Source organism: Cydia pomonella, chromosome 23, assembly GCF_033807575.1.
Source record: "Cydia pomonella isolate Wapato2018A chromosome 23, ilCydPomo1, whole genome shotgun sequence".
Taxonomy (NCBI): domain Eukaryota; kingdom Metazoa; phylum Arthropoda; class Insecta; order Lepidoptera; family Tortricidae; genus Cydia; species Cydia pomonella.
Window position 1 is genome coordinate 13,014,740 of NC_084725.1, and position 19,584 is coordinate 13,034,323.

Here is a 19,584-nt window from a genome sequence, read left to right on the forward strand (position 1 = left end):
ACTAAGAGTACGTAATTACTAGTATCTTATCTGCTCGGAACTGTTCGGAGAATGTTTGACACCCTAATGAAGGAAATGGGTTCTTATCTGTGAGTGCATAGTTACCGTTAAAAACAAATAAATATATATAATAAAGATATTTACAAAAAACACCAAATCAAGGACGTAATTTAAGCTGTTATGCATATTTATGCTTATCCAGTTATGAAGTTATTTCTAATAAGAATTGGTGATGAATATTACCTTTATTAGAACTAGAAGAGAATAACAGTTAAGCCAAGTATGATAAATTAGATTATTTGTGAACTTTTATAACCACTGCGACAAATCAAGGAAGCATGTAAAACTATTATGGAGTATATATGAAATATTTTAAAAAGTTTTTACGGCTATTTCTGATATACTTTACGTATGCAACATTTCACAAATAATATGAATAAGTATTTGATAATGTTTACCTAAGGGTCAGTGCAGACTCTGTATGGAGGCAGAGGAGACACCCTTGCACCTCGCAGAGTGCCCTTGCCTAATGCGCACTCGTGACTCAACCCTGAGCAGACATATTACGCCCGGAGGAGTTAAGGTCTCTCGAGATCAAAAAGATCCTGCAGCTGTTTGAAGTTGCAGGCTTGGATTGAGAATAGTAGTAGGTGGCGATCACAATAGATCAGGGATCGTCGCAGTGATACATAGACTATAGAGCCTTACATAGCCCCTAACAAGAAGAAGAAGAATGTTTACCTTCTTGGCAAAAGTACGTTAATTTCTGAAAATACCAGAGTCTGACTCATGAGTAATGAACTTGAAAGAATAGTTTGAGGAGAAACCTCTCTAATTACTGACTGGGCTAAGGTGAAGTCTAAATCCAGGTAACCCTCACCTACTGACACATATCAATCCATTTCGACTTTGCCAATAATCCCAGAACAACTATTTTAAGATTCTCAAACACCGCATATATTTCGGCTTTAGCAATTCCCGCCAAAAACGACGCGAAAGATCCTCTCACACGGCACGCCTACGTAATAACTTTGGAATGCACATGATACCTTTTATTTTAACTTTTTTCTTTTTAAAAATAAAGCTGAAGCGTTTCCGGGAACGAGTCATGTTAACGCTATAAAACACCACAAAACATATTCTCTGTTTGTATTCAAGCGGCTACCTGTTAAAAAGATATTGTTTAATTGAAAAACTCACCTGTTTCCTTTGTAACACTACATAAAAAATAATTATTTATTAAAAACTACACACACGTTCACTGTCCACACCACTTCACTGCGATATGTCAAACTTTTTTGATTTGGTGTTGCCGTATTATAAAAATATTCTCCCTGCTGGTGAGCTTTTAAACATATATTTCTTAAAATAATAGTGATTTTAAGGATAACATTATCTGAATAAAACAAAGTTTATTTTTTTATTTTTGTATCCATCGCGATATAAGTGAATGTTCCCGTGTATATGTAAAATTATTTGATTTCTTAGTTCAATGCTGCTAGCGCTAAAACAAAAAGTCCCCACAACTCAACACTTCACACAAAATTCTTTGCCAGCTGAGAGGTTCACGTTACCTTTTCTAATTATTATTAGCAGTGACTAAAAATAGGTCAAATATTTAAAAAACCTCGTTGGCACGTATTGCGGTCCAGAGCGGTCGTAATCGCATTCGCGGATCGCTGACTGGGAACCGATGCACGGTTTATAAAGTACGTTCGATGTTTTAAAATAAAATTACTCATTGGTTCGATGAAATGTGCGGATTGGTGAGTAGATAACAGATTTGCGGCCTTGTTTTGGCGCGGAGAGTGAAGAGAATCAGCTGTTGAGTTGAAAGCACTTAGTTTGGTTGCGCTTTTACATCACTTACAGGAATGTGGGACGCTTAATAATCAGTACGAAATTTAAATAAAACATGTTATTAAAATGTTTAAATTTAAATAACATGCTTATTACCGTAACGTGCTAATTAATAAATACATTTACATAGATTACTGAGCTGAATCCTACTCCACTCTGAATGAGGCAGTTTTTCGAGTGTTTTTAATATTTATTGAAGTTAAATAGAGTCTGTACGGAAAGAGAAGAGTCGTGGAATGTATTGGGCGGATTGGGCCGCTACTTATAAAACTTATAGTAGTTGGTATTTGTGAAACAGCAGTTATAATTTTGTTTAACTTTTAAGCAGTACTTTCACCATACCAAAAAAAATTAACAAACAAAACTACAAGTAGACTGAGTAGGTATTGTGGTATGCTGTTCAGTCGGTTCAACCTACCCTTTGTTATTGCTTTGTGGTAATAAAAATACAAACCACTCTTTTTACTAGCTTCACGGAAAGCTTATGAGCTCATAATTTTTGAAAAATACTTAAATCCTTTTTTATTGTTCAACTGCTTTAAAAAAGGGAAGTCGATAGAGATAGGATCTTACTTAGATTTCTCGTAAAAAATGCTAAGTACTTGTTTTGAAGAACAAAGAAACATATGAAGAAATGCTTAAGAAATATAATATATATATCTATACCCTACAAGGGTCCACGTACTAAACTGCTAATGTGTCTGTTCTTGGATACAAATCAGTATCTCTACATAATGTTACATATAAGTGTTAATAATTTAAAAAATAATAAATGCGGCGTTTGCATTTTCTTTCTATCCAATACATATCTATAGATTGAATTAACCATTAATCCTAATCATTTCAATTTGTTTTTATTTTATTGCGGATTACCTGCAAACAAGTATATGGCCCGTCCAATGGAAAGCCGTCAATGCTGCCTATGAACGCCTGTGACCGAAGATGTGTCACATTTGCGTTGCCAACTCTTTCGAAACCTGTGCAAGTAGGTACTTTCCTTTTTAAAGAGCTTTATTTAATTTTTAATCATTTAAAATCATTATCATATTCTTAAAAACTTAAGAAATTAAGCATCAAAACTTAAGCTTAATTTTTTTTTAATGCTGGGATACAGCTTAATAAATAAGAGACAAAGTAAACAGTAAACATTTTTATTGTAAATATTTTTTATTGTATCCTCTTACAATCGCAATACACTCGGTGGCATTCGAAGCATTACAGAGACTCAGTATGGCGTAGACAAAATTATCAATCAATCAATCAATCAATCAACTTTGAATGGTTCTAATCCGTGTTTAACTAATACTACTTCGATCTGGCAACATTATTTAAATTGGATTGAATATGAAGTTTATATAAAAACCAAAGATTTTTTATATACAGCTGAGCGATGAAACTATTGTTCAAATTCGTGCGTATTTAACCGTACTCTCCATCTGTAACCAATCAGAACTAAAAGCATTGCAATAATGTAAAAGATTTAAGTCATCTAATGATGCTACCAAACTCAGTAGTATTATTATTCAAGCTCTAAGGATGACTCACGTTCGATCGGCCCTGGTCCGGGCCGGAGCCTCCAACGCTTTGTTTTTTGTCATAGAAAAGTGAGCAACGGAAGCTCCGGCCCGGACCCGGCACGGTCTAGCGTGAGTTATCCATTATTAGCACAAGTGTATACTGTTTTAGATTATAACGCCATACTGAATCTCGACCATATCGTGGCGAAATAATACATTATAAGCAATTATCTACGAACGTTGTCAGTCGGCTCGTTTTAAAATTTTATATGCACTTAGACATTACAGATCTGTAATTTTTTGATTGAGCTCGATTCCAAACTAGAGGAAAGATAGTTAAGGAAATTTAATGTGAGAACGCATAAATGAAATCGGGAATTATAAAATCATGCTGTTTTTATTTTGCACTGGCTATTAATACTTAAATTATATTACAATTATATAATTTCATGATTAAATTATTTTCCCCTGGATCTTCGTGTCTTAAAACGACTTACAAATTTGAAATCATAAGTTAAATTTATTTACTTAGTTAAAAGATTATACCCAAAAATATATCATGCGTTCTGCACATACCTATGAAATATAGTCATCATTCGAAAAACGAAGGCAAAACAAAATATAAATGTGAATAGATACTTTACATGTTCCTCTTATTTCATATTTTTGATAAATGAGCGCTAAATTACCTAATGTCGATTATTTACTGTGCTATTACAGTACTACATAGTGTCGCAACCTCCAGATGACTTAGCACTTTGTCGCTTTAGCCTGATCGATACATTTTCGTTAAAATCCCCTGTTAAAATGAAGGTATTATTGCGACAGAGTGCTAAATATATTTTCCGGATTCAACATTTTTAGTTTCTAGCTTAAATGGTCGTCATAATTACTATGATTTTAAGGTTGAACTATTGCGTTGGTCAAATCTGTTCAGATTGATTTTCGTTTTAATTTTGCTGTGATCTTGGCAACTAGTAAAAAAAAAAAACTGATTGTAAGAAATGTTTTCATACAATTATTAAGCATATTTTTCGATGTCTACGCATTTTATAATTTTAGAGAAATTTTACATAGTTATAATGACAGATAAAGAAATACCAGTACTCTATTAAACTGTAATTATTAGTGTAATCCAAGAAGGGGGGAAAACCATCACCAAGTTCATGCTGTCATTAGTGTACAAACTTACAGGCATGCTGCCTAAATCCAGAATTCCTATAATCATGTACCTACAGATTTCAATCATTTCTCATACCATACCGACATTTCTAGTAGCAAATATAAGTTTGTAATCACCCGATTAAGGATATTGCGTGTTAAGATGCCAAGATATAAATGTAATGATTTAGTCATAGTGAAAAGTGAAATAATGAAAATCATTTAACACGACCCCAGTGTCTTATCGCTTTTCTCAAGCCTACCTCAACAGCACGAGTAATAAGCAATGGGCGGCCGTCAGATGCCATTTCTTGGTGTCTATATGATGGATAGTAATTTGATTTCTTATAAAGAAGCTTGACATACTGAAATGCATTCCAAAACTAGTATTTTATTATCCAACCGCTACCTATATACAATCTCGAGTGTTTGCAATATCATTTAACGGTCAGTAGGTGTAATATAATAACTATATTGTCACCGTAACTATATTGCCATTGTGTTCGATTTCATTCTTCTTGTAGCAATCACTATTTATGCCAGAAAAGTGACAATTTCTACTTTAAGCATGTTTTAATGCCAATTGATGTTAATGACATGAAAATAGCATCCGTCAGTCGCCCTTTAGTAATAAGGCTCAGCATAGCGACTTATCGCTGTCATTTACGTTAAGTTTATCTAAGAACTTTAAATTTTTCACCTAGTTTAAAAATTTGTAAGGTGTTTAGCGTAGAAGAATATTATTTGTCAACAAATAACTATAATGTTATACATATTCATTTATAAATAGTTATATCGATGACTAAGTCAAGGTAAAGTGTAGTCACTAGATATTTTAATATATTAGAGCATTAAACTATAGAGAAATAGTACTATAGCAAACAGTGACTAACTTTCAATTTAATCATGCATTTTTATAAAAACATCTTTTACCCCGAAATGGGGTAAAAATTTAATAACTGGCAACATTATGTAGGTTTAGCAAAAATACAATTCTCGCGCCTTTATATTTTTATAAGAATGCATTCCAAAAGTTTTGAGGTAAACATTAGATTAGAACTAGATTAAACAAATGATGTTAAAGGTGAATTACGAAATCTATTAGAAAAATATGTTTTCTTGAAGTAGGTATAGAAAGAGTTGCATTGGAAACTACACTGTCTGAGATAGTGCATTGGATGTTATTTGGGAGCATAGCAACACAGATAACATAATACAGAAGTAGATATGCCACTTCCCCAAGAAAAGTTGTTGTAATTATTATTAATTAATCCATCTACCTTACGACCGTTATGGTGATAGCTAGTATTAGGAAAATTATTTTTAAGTGGCGATGGCGTATCTACTAGCTGTAATTAGTAGGGATATGAAATCAATTTACTGTGATATCAACAAAATAAGCATTCCCCGTGCACTCGTATTCCTCATTTTCAATCTCATTACAATTTACTTTTACGTTATATTTTTTGTAAATAACGCCACCGTAATAATTGTAATTTAAAAATTACATCACGTAAAATATACTCTTGCCAAAGCGATATGTTTTCTTATTGTAGCATGTGTTTACCTATTTATGCATTCGTATTTCATTATTGTTATCATTCGTGTTATCAAATACTACTCTTAATATACACACCTAGTATAATGGTATCGAATAAATGGTGACCCTAACTGTACATAATAAAGCTTTTTTTATAAAATAATTACTATACCTTCTAAATCACACTAAGCTATATGCGACTGGCCACTTAAATATTACCTAGCGCGTAAGATGCCATTTATTTATTTTAAAAATGGCGGAAACTCTAATTCAGAAATCGAAAGCATAATGAAATTATTTCATCATCACAGAATAGTTCTAAGTTTTTTTACTACTGTAGGGGAGAAAATACTTGATCTGATTTATTTTGCATTTTGGCGCTTTAGCAAATTCTGAATGGGCAAATTGTTTTCAGAACTTTTATAATTCTGTACGAAGGTGACTATTCTCATAGGTGCAAAAGGCAAAATTGACAAATCAAGCATTTCTAAAAATTTTACTGTGACAAGTTCGATATATTTTCAAATTGACAACTCATGTTGCCCCATTAATTGCTGCCAGCATTTAAGTTGACAAGCTACGGCAAGTCGTACTTTGCTGTTTCCTACCCTCATATGTTAGTATAATCATGATGAATGGCAAATTCTGTGTTGCCACTTAAAACATCGAACTGATCAGCAGTAAAGGCACCAACAGACGTAAAATGTTCTGTTCCGATCTGTTGGCTTAGAGATTACAGATCGCAATTCAATTAAGTATTCCAGCTGGTTGAACACAACCAATTGGAACAATCTGTCGGTGGTCAGCTTATGACGTGTCTGCGGGCCTATCGCGAACATTGAAAATCGATTCGTTTTCTGCTTCGCCAACGCTCTTACATCGAGCGATAAAGAGGCAGGTAACGAAATTTCGGTCGGAATTTTTGATGTCCGTGGTAGGGTCTAGGGACCTTCGCAGTACTAAAAGGCATGGATTCTCATCTCTCTACACAGATGTAGGCAAATAATAAGACGCGTGTGGGGCGCTAGAACCAGGACGAGGCGCCGCCTATCTTCGATGACAGCTCGCCTATGCCTCGCCCGAAGATGTTGCCAACCTGAAAAATAAAAGCTTTTAACACGACGCAACGCTCAATGCTGAGGTGTAATTATTGAATCAACGAATGACTTACATTAATGATTACTACGATTGCAATACAACATCTTCCTTAAAAGGTAATAAGTGAAATTTACAAATTTAATACTTCCTAAAATAAATCTGTTTTTGGCCCAACGGTTGACTGGTTGAAAATGCCTTAATTCATTAAGTCCGCCATATGTACTTCTCATTTTATGTACAATGAGGTTTAAAGAAATAAATATGTTTGAATACTTTGAATATAACCTGGTCACAATCCCCAAAAAATGCAATATCTGGGTATTTTTTAATCTGGCAGCACCAAACTAAGCATTAAGGAACAATTTTTTTAAAGTAAGTACTTGTCAAATGGAATGACATTGTTTAAAACAAGATAAATATTAACATAATCTGGGTTTAGCCATCGTGCCAATCATTAACGCTCCGTAGCGTAGCATAGTCATCTCTCTCTATCACTCTTCCATCTTTCATATTAGTGCGACAGTGACAGTTGCGTTTCGTTCGCTACGGAGCGTTAACTATTGGCACATTGCCTACGCACCCTGGTAACACTGAGGTTACGCCCCAATAAAATACCTGGCAACATTATTTAAGCTAGCGTTTGAAAAGATCTAGTAAAATGTAATAAAATGTCCATAGTGACGTAGACGTTTTTGGTTGCCTACCGTTTTTACAATAGGAAATAAATAACTATGACGTAGGTTGTTTTTGATATGTTGTCAGGAATGTTACAACGTGTTTTTAATTTTGTCGCATTGCGTATGTTTTCTGTCCGTCACAAGCCCACGCGGATAGCACATCTATGTGATCCTACCATCTACGTTGGCTACGTACCCTGGTAACACTGAGGCTACCCCCCAAAAAATACCTGGCAACATTATTTAAGCTAGCGTTTGAAAGATAGATTTTATACCTTCCCAACGACAGCAGTCACGTTGCCCAGCTTGGCTTCTTCCGTGAGCGCCTCCAGCTTGGACTTGCCGCTCCTCGACCCTTCTTCTGAACCCTCGTCTCCGCCACTGTGATAAAAACCTTGATATAAACATCTTCCTATTCGTAGTGTTTGTCCTGGCTTATTTCTATGGCTCATGGGAGCCTGAGAGTCCGCTTGGCAACTAATCGAGATAATTGGCGTAGGCACTAGTTTTTACGAAAATGTCTGCCATCTGACCTTTCAACCCAGAGGGTACTTGGCCTTGTTGGGATTACTCCGGTTTCCTCACGATGTTTTCCTTCACCGAAAAGGGACTGGTAAATATGAAATGATATTTCGTACATAAGTTCCGAAAAACTCATTGGAACGAGCCGGGGTTTGAACCCGCGATCTCCAGATCGAAAGTCGCACGCTCTTACCGCTGGGCTACCTACGCTTTTTTTCTATCTTGATATAAATAAAAACCTTTTATTTCAGGCAGTCATATAGAACTGAGGACAAATTGTGAAAGTTCAAAATCTTTATATCAAATATGTATAAGGCAAAACGGAGCATTTGAAAAAAATATTTATTTGTGGCTTTTCTAATGCCCTAAAATAGGTTGTCCCGAAGAAGCTTTTGGTCCTGGTAAGAAATAAAATCGATTTACATAAAAAAACGGACGATGTGTAGCTTGACTGTAATTTGAACCAAAATCTGAAAATGCAAATCATCGTCAGTCAAAAAGCGAAGATCCCACCAGAGCGGCGTTAGGCGTGGGCGACGTGGGCCCCGGCCTACGGCCTCGCGGTCGGGAGCCTCGCACCTCAAATAAGTACCCTTATCTCGGACACAACGTAAAATGTTCGTTATTTCTTGCGCCACTAGAGGGCCTCGCTAAACGTACCTTGCCCACATAAAATTTTGGTCTTGCCCCGCCACTGGTTCCGACCATTTTGGCGTAGCAGAACTGGATCTGCCAGCTGCCCTCAGTACAGTACCCCATTGAAAAAATCCATCCTATATAGCTTACCCGCGAAGCGGTGGTGGCACTGGTGGCCGATGGGATATGACGTCCGACTTTCAATCCGGAGGTCACGGGTTCAAATCCTGACTCGTACCAATGAGCTTTTCAGAACTTATGTACGAAATATCATTTAATATTTACCATTACCACTATATTTACACTTCAGTGAAAGAAAACATCGTGAGGAAACCTGCATACATCTGCGAAGAAATTCAAAGGTGTATGTGAAGTCCCCAATCCGCATTGGACTAGCGTGGGGACTGTGGCCCAAGCCCTTTCGCGCATAAGAGGAGGCCTGTGCCCAGCAGTGGGACATATATAGGTTGAATTATTATTATATAGCTTACCCAGTGTCCTGTTGAGCCAGTAGTAAGCTGCAGGTAGCTTCCTCAGTGTGCATGCGAGATGCTACGTTCTGGTAGATCTTGGAGTTCAGCTTGTCATCTATCACACCCTGCAGCTCGAAATCACTGTACATTTTCTGGAATCAAGAAAGCTTGGTTAACAGCAGGGAACGTTTGTAAATAAAAGGTTGTCTCCTAAGTTGTTTGGCGACCGGTCTTGCCTAGTGGGACCCTGCCAATGAAGCCGATGGTCCCGGGTTTAAATCCTGGTAAGGGCATTTATACGTGTGATGAGCACGGATATTTGTTCCTGAGTCATGGGTGTTTTCTTTGTATTTAAATATTTATAAATAAGTTGTCTAAGTACCCTCAACACAAGCCTTATTAAGCTTACTGTGTGAGTTAGTCAATTTGTGTTATAATGTCCTATATTAATATATGTTTATTTAGTTATTTATTTACACTTTATTGCATAAATAAAGAACAAATGGCGACAATGCTATAAGGCTTTCTCTACCAGCCAACCATCGAGTTAAACAGAGATATAAGTTGGTGTAGGAAAGATTCAATTTCAAGGATAACTTTTAACTTAGATGGCATTTTAATCACATTATTTAGTCTTGAGTTCTTATCATGACAAACACCTACATCTAAATAATCAAAGAGGATCCTTACGTCATCTCCGGTGATGAGCAGGATCAACAGAGATGACGTGCGGGAGGAGGTGCTGAGAGGAGGATGTGCGGGAATCTAACAGTAACTAGTTGAATTCCAGTGGAGAGGAGAATAAATGTGGCTTACAACCAATGTTATTGGTAGATTCCCGCACATCTCTCATCTCTGTTGATCTCCGCCTCAGTGATAATTGATAAGGCAGCCAAATTAGGGACAGTGTACGTGTCTTATACCAGTGATGGGCACGGAAAGTGTCACACCGCAGGATTCCGAGTAGAAAACTTAATATGGACATGAATGGACATGACTCTAATGCCACGGACTTGTTCGAAAATATAATTCTATCGAGTGTTATGTTAAATAAGTAAGTAAGTAAATATTCTTTATTGCACCAACAATTTATACATTTTACATACATGTAAAACTAAAAATAAATTTTAAAGGAAAATTGAAACAGGTAACAGGTGGTCTTATCGCTAAAAAGCGATCTATTCCAGACAACATTTAAGTACCAGGTAAATAAGATTTTTTTTATGAATTTTCGAATCAGATTTCTACTCGAAATTCTGCGATGTTGCACTGTCCATGCGCATCACTGCTTATGGATATGCCGATGACAAACAGATAAGTACTGTTGTTTTCTTACGTTTGATAGAGAGGCCTGGTATCATTCACCATTCCAATGATTACTTTGAGAGTCAGGTGTTTATATGGGTTAGCATACTGTTAAAGTCTCAGCTATGCGCCTGCCTAAGGCGTATAAACAAAAAGGAAGGACGGGAAAAATTCACACGCTACTAGTTTAGTATCGGTAGCTCAGATGGGTAAGAGCGATTGGACCGATGTTCCAAATGGTCGCAAGTTATAGCCTTGTCCGATGCGGTACTCTTTTTTTCCTTTATTAAAAAAAAACAACGGGTTGCACTCCGGGAGTGCCGGCAGAATTGAAAACTTGAATATTAACGTTGTGCATTTTTGATATTTTGGAATGGTTAGGGAATAATTTTGCACCATTTGCTTTAATTATCAGTATAAACGCGCTATCATTTATGTGGTAAAACACAATCTTCATTTATTGCGCTATCGTACAAAAACATGTCAATTTATATTACGAGTACATTAAATTTTTTACATTGTAATAGTTCAGAAAACTTTTACAATTCTTTAACATTAAAAATGCACAACGTTAATATTCAAGTCGCGCCGGCGGTCTACTGGCTTCAATGACATTGTAACAGTTTTCCGATCACGTCACGTGTCCGTCTTACGAATTTTCAATCTGACGAATCTGTCGGTCACGTGACCTGTCGCGAGTTAAACATTTTTTCTCCATCACAAAAAGTTTACAGCACCTTATCTACTCACCTTTAGAATGATAGAAAGGCATGCCACCTGCTGTGGATGTAACGCGGGCCGCTCTGTTAGCCACGTGTTGACCAGCCCCACTTGGATGCCGTACCACTGCTCGAAGAGTTGTAAAATCCACAACTCATCCGTCACCTGCACGGCAAAATATAACATAGGCATTCGAATAGAATATAATTATTTTATTACGTAATGTAACGAAAACATAGAAAGTATAAAGTGCCACGAAATGTCATCATCTCAGCATGTTGCTGGTGGCTACCAGCGCTGATCTTTCGATGAGACCATCAAGTGAGAAAAATCACGAAAGGAAAAATCATTACGAGTATAAATTTTGGGCTTGTTTTTCGTTTCCACTAATATACTCTGTCCACGTGTCCAATGTCCCTTAACCCTTCCCCGAGCCTGTTTACCTCATAGAAATTCGATTAATTTCGAGATGGGAATATCAATCATGCCGATCAAATGCTAAAATAATCTTTATGACTGTAATTCGATTTGGATGAGATTAAGTAAGAATTTAAGGAAAGCCAATTCATTCAAAGAATACCTTCGATCTGATTTGGTCCATAGAATTCCTCATAAAGTTGACGTAGCCCTGCCCGATGTCCTTGCCCGACCCAGACACGTTGGCTATCGTCAGAATAGAGCCGATCAAACTGAAACAAAAAAAAATCTCATTAACAGACCTGAAACCTAATTGTCCCTCAAGGGGAGCTATTTGGTAGTGAAATTTTGTCGTGGTTCTGATAGCTGGTTCTTGACTCATATAGCGGATTCTTGCAGTAATTCAAGCAGGAAGTTAGTAATGGTAATATATGGCACCGAGAGACCATTTAGGTATATGTAATTACATGCATACATTATTCGTTTCGCCTTCTAAAATCGCGCGATACTGGATACCAGAATAACTGAAGGCTGCGCTGTCTCTATTGGTTATGTAGTGATAACCAGTCTATTTGCTCAAAAAACATTTTACGATAATAAAACATAATAAAAAGTCAAGCTGTCACGTCTTACCAAAGAAGTAACCATAGATTACATCATTAAAGTTCAGGCGGTATCACAGAAGTGAAGGTAGAACAAGCCACATCATGCCAAAGGAGAAGCGATTAATTCAAGCATAGCTTTCGTATGGTAATCGACGACGGAAGCCGAAGTCTGAATTTCTTATTTACTCACGTCGTTGGGCCAAATCAAACTAAAAGCTCAGCAGGATTCAGCTGGATTGACGAGAAAGAATTTTTGACAGAGGAGGGGACAAGATAAAGGTAAAGATAGGTTATTATTCAAGTAGGCATACAATGTGTGGCTTACGTATGAAGGGTTGTTTGAACTTTTTCGCTACCTTTAGGCCAGTAAGGACAATCCATTTTATTTAAACTTTAAACTTGTACAATAGAACTTTTATTTAGATTTAGGAATTTTAATGTTCTTTATTCTCAGAATCACAAGCTCTTTCAATCCTAAAAAGAGAGACTAGTGTCCCAGAATCTATCTTTACCACTAAGTATCAACTCCTATAATGTTTCCACTATTGATATTTCACTTGAAAAATGTTTCGGCACTGTTTGTCTTCTCCGTAATCCATTCAATGTTTCTTTTGATGTAATGACTGTTTGTTGCCATAATAAAATAAAATAAAATATGTATACATTTTTTATTCTTTCCAATCCGTTATCTTCACACAAAGTATAATAAAAATGGTAACAGAATGGAAAAATCCTTAGACACAAGTTTTTCCTATTAGGAATGAAAGAGCTCGTGATTCTAAGTAGAAATAGCATAAAAATGTCAGAATAAAAAAAATAGTGAACAGTTTTACCTAAATGAAATGGCCCAGTAATGATAACTTACCTCCCCTCATCGAAGCGAGCGATCTTAGCTAGCGTGGCTTCTAGCACGGCTGACAGTCGCGTCGTCATGCCAGTCGCCATCGCTTGGAGGCACGAGTCGATCTGGGCGTCCATCTTCGCGTGGTATTGGTACTGTGAAATACAATCTTGGTTAGAGGATATATGTAAGAAGAGTCAAGGAGGCTACTATTGTTTCGGCGCCATTAAATATTGAGGCTTTCATATAAATTTAAACCATTAAAATTGAAAATTCAAGCCTCACTGCCACTTCATAATTAGTTCTAAAAATTTTGCAAAAGAAGATAACATTAAAAGATGATCATAATGCTGGGGAGCTAATGCGAGCTAGGCCGTCGTCTCAGGCAGAAGGGGGAGTGCCGTTCCTGGTGCAAAGTCTGTCCATGGTATTCCAACGCGGAAATGCTGCGAGCATCATAGGAACGTTCGCACCGGGTACGGCGGGGAGCGGTATGTCTGTGTAAATTTTTAGTTGTCATTTTTAATTGTTGTTTTATTGTAAAATCATAATTTAATTTAGATTATGCCCTATTTAGAAGAAGTGAATATGTGGTAAACGCTTTCTAAGTTAAATTTTGTGATAGCGAGTTCATGGGCTAAAAAAGAAGGTACTTACTAAGTTACATGAGCAGAGAGCCGTAAAAATTCGTGGATTAATCTGGTAGTCGCTGATACTACTTATGCGGATTCTTTTTTTATACTACATCAGTGGCAAACAAGCATACGTCCCGCCTAATGGTAAGCGGTATCCGTAGCCTTATGGAGGCCTGTAACTCCAGAGGCGTTACATACGCGTTGCCGACCCTAACACTCCGTACCCTCTTTGAACTCTGGGAACCTTACTCTTGGACTAGTCGGTAGGTTCAATAAAGTAAAGGCATACAGTTCCATTTCGTAATCTTCCTAATGGACAGATACTTAAATTTTTACTAGCTGTTACAAATATTACTCGAAAATAGCAGATAGGAAAAGAGAAGGCATCCCAGTTCCATTCTCTCAATCTAGCAATAAGCAATAGTCATTAGTTACAAGTACCTAGGTATAGCAAGAGATCAACATACCGAACATCTCCCCTAGATAAATCAGCGAAAGCATAGAAGAAAAGCCAGATAAAAATAAACATAGACAAAATAATTCAACAATTCTAAAACAAGAATTACAAAAAAGGAAATAAAAATATATTTTAAATAATAATAAATATATAATGAAAACTCGGTCTCCTATGTGTTTAATAACCAAAACGTGCAAAATCAAACACTTTAGCGATAAGATCGCCTGCCTGCCTCTATCTATAATTTAACCCTTTTTCAGGCAAAGTACGATTATTCCGATTTAAGGTACAAATTAGATAATCTAAAACTAATAACTATAAATTAAAACTTTGGCCCTAGTGAAAAAGGGTACAAGTCTCTGGCAGCGCAGGTGTAAAGGGGTGTAAGTTCCACGTAACACTTATGCCCTTATACACCTAAACTGCCAGAGACTTGTATCCCTTTTCACTAGGGCCACAGGATTATTTTCGGGAAATGTGACTTGTCTTCGAATGAATCTTGATAGCCAAATTAATTGGAATATAGGTATTTGGATTTTTTGGGAATAACCGTGGATCCGTGTGGCTTGGAAAAAGGTTAATCAATTATCTTAAGAAGATAAAACGGCGTAGAACCTTTGTATCCTTGGATGTTCGCAGCAAAATTTTAGTGATTTGCCTTAAAAAGAGCATAGTTCAACCGAACTTTCAATCAACTTTTAAGTATAGCTTGTTCCATTGTTGGTAGGTCATCAAACTGAAGCATTATTCTCGTATTTATACTTACAATGTCCACGCCTTCCACAGCACACAGCTTGAGCGCCTGGTTCTTGGCGTCGAGCGCCACATTCACCATGGCGCACGTCTCCGCCGGCAGGATGTAGTCCGTTGACATGAACGTTATGCTCTTCTTCAGCCACGACTGTAGAAACAATAATAACATTCAATATAGATTCCTCTTCTTTATGTGTTGTATTATTTGTACTGTTTCTGTATTGAGGTGTGCAATAAAGAGTATTTGTATTGTATTGTATTGTATAGATAGCGAGTCACGCTAGATGATTTTTTAAACTACTGGCCAGAAGTTGCCCTGAAAATGGCATAGACATAGTGTTGGCACGTAGGAGGTTGGAGGATTTTGAGGAAGTCAAAAACAAACCAGCGTACGCTTCGTATCGAGTATATTGGGAAAGTGGTACGAGTATTTTACAAATTATAGTTTGTCAAAGGGCTATCTCATTTCAAACATAGACAGAGGGAGTCATACTATCTTTGTCTTACACTAGTACTAGCATCCAAAAGAAAAGGATGAGTATAGTTTTTATTGTTCTTATTTACTGACAAATTGGTTTGACCAACTATAGTTCTACTTGATTACAGCGCCACTTATCGACTACCTGTAAACCCTTGTTGGATATCGATTATCCATAAGCCATTTAGGGTTCGATACAGTATTAAAAAGGTCAGATAGATGGCGCTGTTAACTTCACAAGTTAACACATAGACAAGGCTCATCGTTGACCAACTATAGGAACGTAATTGAACCTATCATGTAATTGTAATGTCAAATGAAATTAACAGATGTGCGACTTTAGCCGACTGCCTACTGAATTTTCTTACCCTAGTACAGTCAGCGTCAAATACTCTGTATCAGTCAAAGTAGCCAAATAGTTCGGTACACCATACTAAATATATGGTGTACCGAACTATTTGGCTACTTTGGTTGCTATAAAGTATTTGATGCTGACTGTACCTCAATAAATAGACAATTGGACTAAGGTGTAAAGTTTTATTCGATTTTTTTGTGACAGGATTGACCATCGAGGCTCATTATGACCAGCAAGACTCTGCCTTCTACTACGGTTTACTTAGGAAACCAAGGGTCCACTCAGCAATTTAATCTCAATATTTGGCACAGGCACTTGACCAGCAACACTAAAACTCAAAAATGCTCTTTAAATCAAATGCTGGCACATGCATTTGGCACGGGCCTAAACATTTGTCATGAAAACATTATACACGATAACAAATATATAATTAGTAATAAGATGGAAGGAGGACTCAGACCGTTGGGTGCAGGTTTTCATCATATCGCTGGCCATCAGCTTGCTTTAATTGAAGCCGGAATCCCGGCTCCGGCTAGTGCAGATCCGAGATAAAGCACTGCAGTGCATCCAGCTTCCAAAACAACTCTTCGCTTGTTGAACAGCTGTTGCTGGAAAATTTGTATTTATTTATGTGTATACCTGGAAAGATGACTCAGTCCGTTGGATGCAGGTCTCCATCATATCGCTAGCCATCAGCTTGAGCCTCTGCTCCAGGTGCGACCGGAATTCTGGCTCCGGCCAGTGCAGGTCCCGGATGAAGCATTGCAGCGCATCCAGCTTCCAAAACAACTCTTCGCTTGTTGAACAGCCGTTGCTGGAAAGATTTTTTAATTATTAGAGGATTTAAAAAAATCGCGATTTCGGGGTTGGTCCCATAGTAAAAGTTGCTCAATATGACCTATATATTCACTCCGTAAATTATTTCAGGACTAGATAAACATCCTGTATAAGTATGTATATCGACCTCCTGTATAGTTTGAGGCTAGGTTGATCTGTGTAAGATTATCCCCAAACTGTTTCTTAACTACTTACGCGGCCTTAAAAACCGGCCAAGTGCGAGTCGGACTCGCCCATGAAGGGTTCCGTACCATTTATGACGTATTAAAATAACTACTTACTAGATCTCGTTCAAACCAATTTTCGGTGGAAGTTTGCATGGTAATGTACAAAATATATTTTTTAGGTTTATCATTCTCTTCTTTTAGAAGTTACAGGGGGGGGACACATTTTACCACTTAGGACGTGTCTCTCCCGTAAACTATTCAGTTAACAAAAAAAAAAATATTAGAAACCTCAATATCATTTTTGAATACCTATCCATAGATACCCCACACGTATGGGTTTGATGAAAAAAGATTTTTTGAGTTTCAGTTCTAAGTATGGGGAACCCCCAAAATTTATTGTTTTTTTTTTTCTATTTTTGTGTAAAAATCTTAATGCGGTTCATAGAATACATCTACTTACCAAGTTTGAAGTTTCGGAAAAAAGTGACTGTGACATAAACGGACAGACAGACGGACATGACGAATCTATAAGGGCTCCGTTTTTTGCCATTTGGCTACGGAACCCTAAAAAGAAGTTTGCCTTCGAAAGCTAGTATCTTAATAGTTATTCTTATAATAGGTCACAAAGTATATCAAATGGCATTATCAAATATTCATACTGCCCATCTGGTGTTGTAAACGCAGTACTTTCATATATCCGCATTAATCGGAATCTGACGGTACTAACTCAACACATCAAGTTTACAGGCATCAGTGCTTATTTAGAATCCCGTCAGTCTAGTAAAGCACAAACAAAGGCACAAAGCAAAGGAGAGATGTACCCGCCGTGATTTTCTTCATACAGTAGGTATTAAATTAATGTATCAAATAGAGAATTACTAAAAAATGGAGGAAGAACAAAGAAAAGGCGTCTAAACTTTTTGCAGTATGTGCTGTAAAATAATTTGGTAACACGACCATGAACGTAATTTTTTTGAAATAGTTAGATGTTCATGGTTGATGTTACTAAATTTATCAAGCCAGTTAACGTAGCCGAACTATACTAGTAGCATTTCTGACGACATTAAATATTATCTTACCCCTTAATCTCCCACCGCTCTTTCTCAAAGCCCTTGTGCAGGCTCTGCGCGATGGAGGACTCCATGAGATCCACATACCGTACCACGAGTGGAGCGAACGTATCTCGTAGGTGCTCGTGGAAACGACCACCTTTCAAGTTTTCTGCGGAAATTAAAAACATTTTTTTACATAGGCACGGATATAGACATTAATTGTTGATCCATTTAGGGTTTAAGCTAATTTGGTTGTCAATACTAACGGTATGACATGTCCAATGTATTTTGAATGCACAATTCCATCAATACAAGTATATTGCTGGAACTGTGTATGCAAAATACACCCGAAACTGTAAACGTGACTGTATGAAGTCACGGAATTTGATTGATTGTCATTTTTCAATTCTATGTAATGGCATTGAGGTTCAAATGTGACAAACCTCCACATTACGCGACTGTACAAAAAAGCTTCTATTTCAGACAGTTCATATTTCACTTCTATCATTTCTATATGAAATTTACTTACAATAAAAATTATAAATTACCGTCAGTTCTCAAATAATCGTTCAAAATCTGGAACAACGGGAAGGAATCCCACGTATCAGGAGGTTGTTCCGCTAAAACCCGATCCATGTCAACACCGAACAGGGCCCAAAATATTTCGGCATGCTCCACCAACAGCTCCGAGAACCACGCAAACGCCTGCACAGATACACGTGAAGATATTGATGATGATGAAACTAATAAAGAAGATGACGCTGAAATGTCTGCGGAATTTAAAGACGGCCAAATTGTGGAAGACAACACAGTAGGGGACAACGATAGTTCGCAACGTAGCAATGGCAGAGACAAGAAACCATGCTTCAGAAATTGTGCATGGACAAAAACATATCGTCATCTGATATTTTAAAATGGCAAATTGAAAAAGAGTTGCGCTGTAGCGCAATTCAGGTACACGTGATTCAAATTTTATTAAAAAATGAAATACTTACCAAGTTAGCAAAATATTTGCGTTTTCAAGAGTTTTTACTATTATATTAAATAATAACGCAAATATTTTGAAATTTCTACACTTATGCAATCTAAAAGTAAACCATGCATAATACATATTATACCAAATGAATTAACGCTTTCTATCTACGTTTTGATTTCGCTGCTAATAAAGCCGTAATTTCAAAGTGTTTTTATACTAATGTTGTTGTCTATGAGCAATGTGCATCATCCAATGCTGCTGACGTTCTATATGTACACCTGGATGATTTGTATACGACAAGTAATGTACTTGGAACAAGTGCAAGCGTCGTTACTAAGAACAGCGTACTACTGAAGCGAGATATTTTTTGTAAATGTGCTTTTAATGTATTGTACGTCCTACTATGTCTTGTATCGAAGCTGTCTAATGTCGTGTTCATTAACGTTTGAAGTATTGGAGTAGACTGTTTTGAATTTTGTGAAACACTTTTCATTTCAGACGT

At 36.8% G+C, this 19,584-nt stretch overlaps 2 protein-coding genes across 8 annotated transcripts in view; both read right to left on the reverse strand.

Moving 5' to 3' along the window:
- Window positions 1-1,356, reverse strand: part of LOC133530610 (F-actin-monooxygenase MICAL3) — a 76,664-nt gene extending 75,308 nt beyond the window's left edge. The window contains exon 1 of the mRNA XM_061868599.1: window positions 1,201-1,356. The gene's annotated coding sequence lies outside the window, so the exon portion shown is untranslated. The remainder of the gene's footprint in view (window positions 1-1,200) is intronic.
- Window positions 1,357-2,995: 1,639 nt separating this feature from the next.
- LOC133530601 (calcium-dependent secretion activator) overlaps window positions 2,996-19,584 on the reverse strand; it is a 77,923-nt gene continuing 61,334 nt past the window's right edge. For all 7 annotated transcript variants that reach the window (XM_061868575.1, XM_061868572.1, XM_061868569.1 and 4 more), the window contains 10 exons: window positions 18,655-18,811; window positions 18,134-18,275; window positions 16,690-16,864; window positions 15,231-15,365; window positions 13,397-13,527; window positions 12,090-12,198; window positions 11,540-11,674; window positions 9,503-9,636; window positions 8,129-8,234; window positions 2,996-7,174 (listed from right to left, as the gene is read on the reverse strand). In XM_061868575.1, the coding sequence (XP_061724559.1) occupies window positions 7,103-7,174; window positions 8,129-8,234; window positions 9,503-9,636; window positions 11,540-11,674; window positions 12,090-12,198; window positions 13,397-13,527; window positions 15,231-15,365; window positions 16,690-16,864; window positions 18,134-18,275; window positions 18,655-18,811 (1,296 nt within the window). In that variant the 3' untranslated portion in view covers window positions 2,996-7,102. The remainder of the gene's footprint in view (window positions 7,175-8,128; window positions 8,235-9,502; window positions 9,637-11,539; window positions 11,675-12,089; window positions 12,199-13,396; window positions 13,528-15,230; window positions 15,366-16,689; window positions 16,865-18,133; window positions 18,276-18,654; window positions 18,812-19,584) is intronic.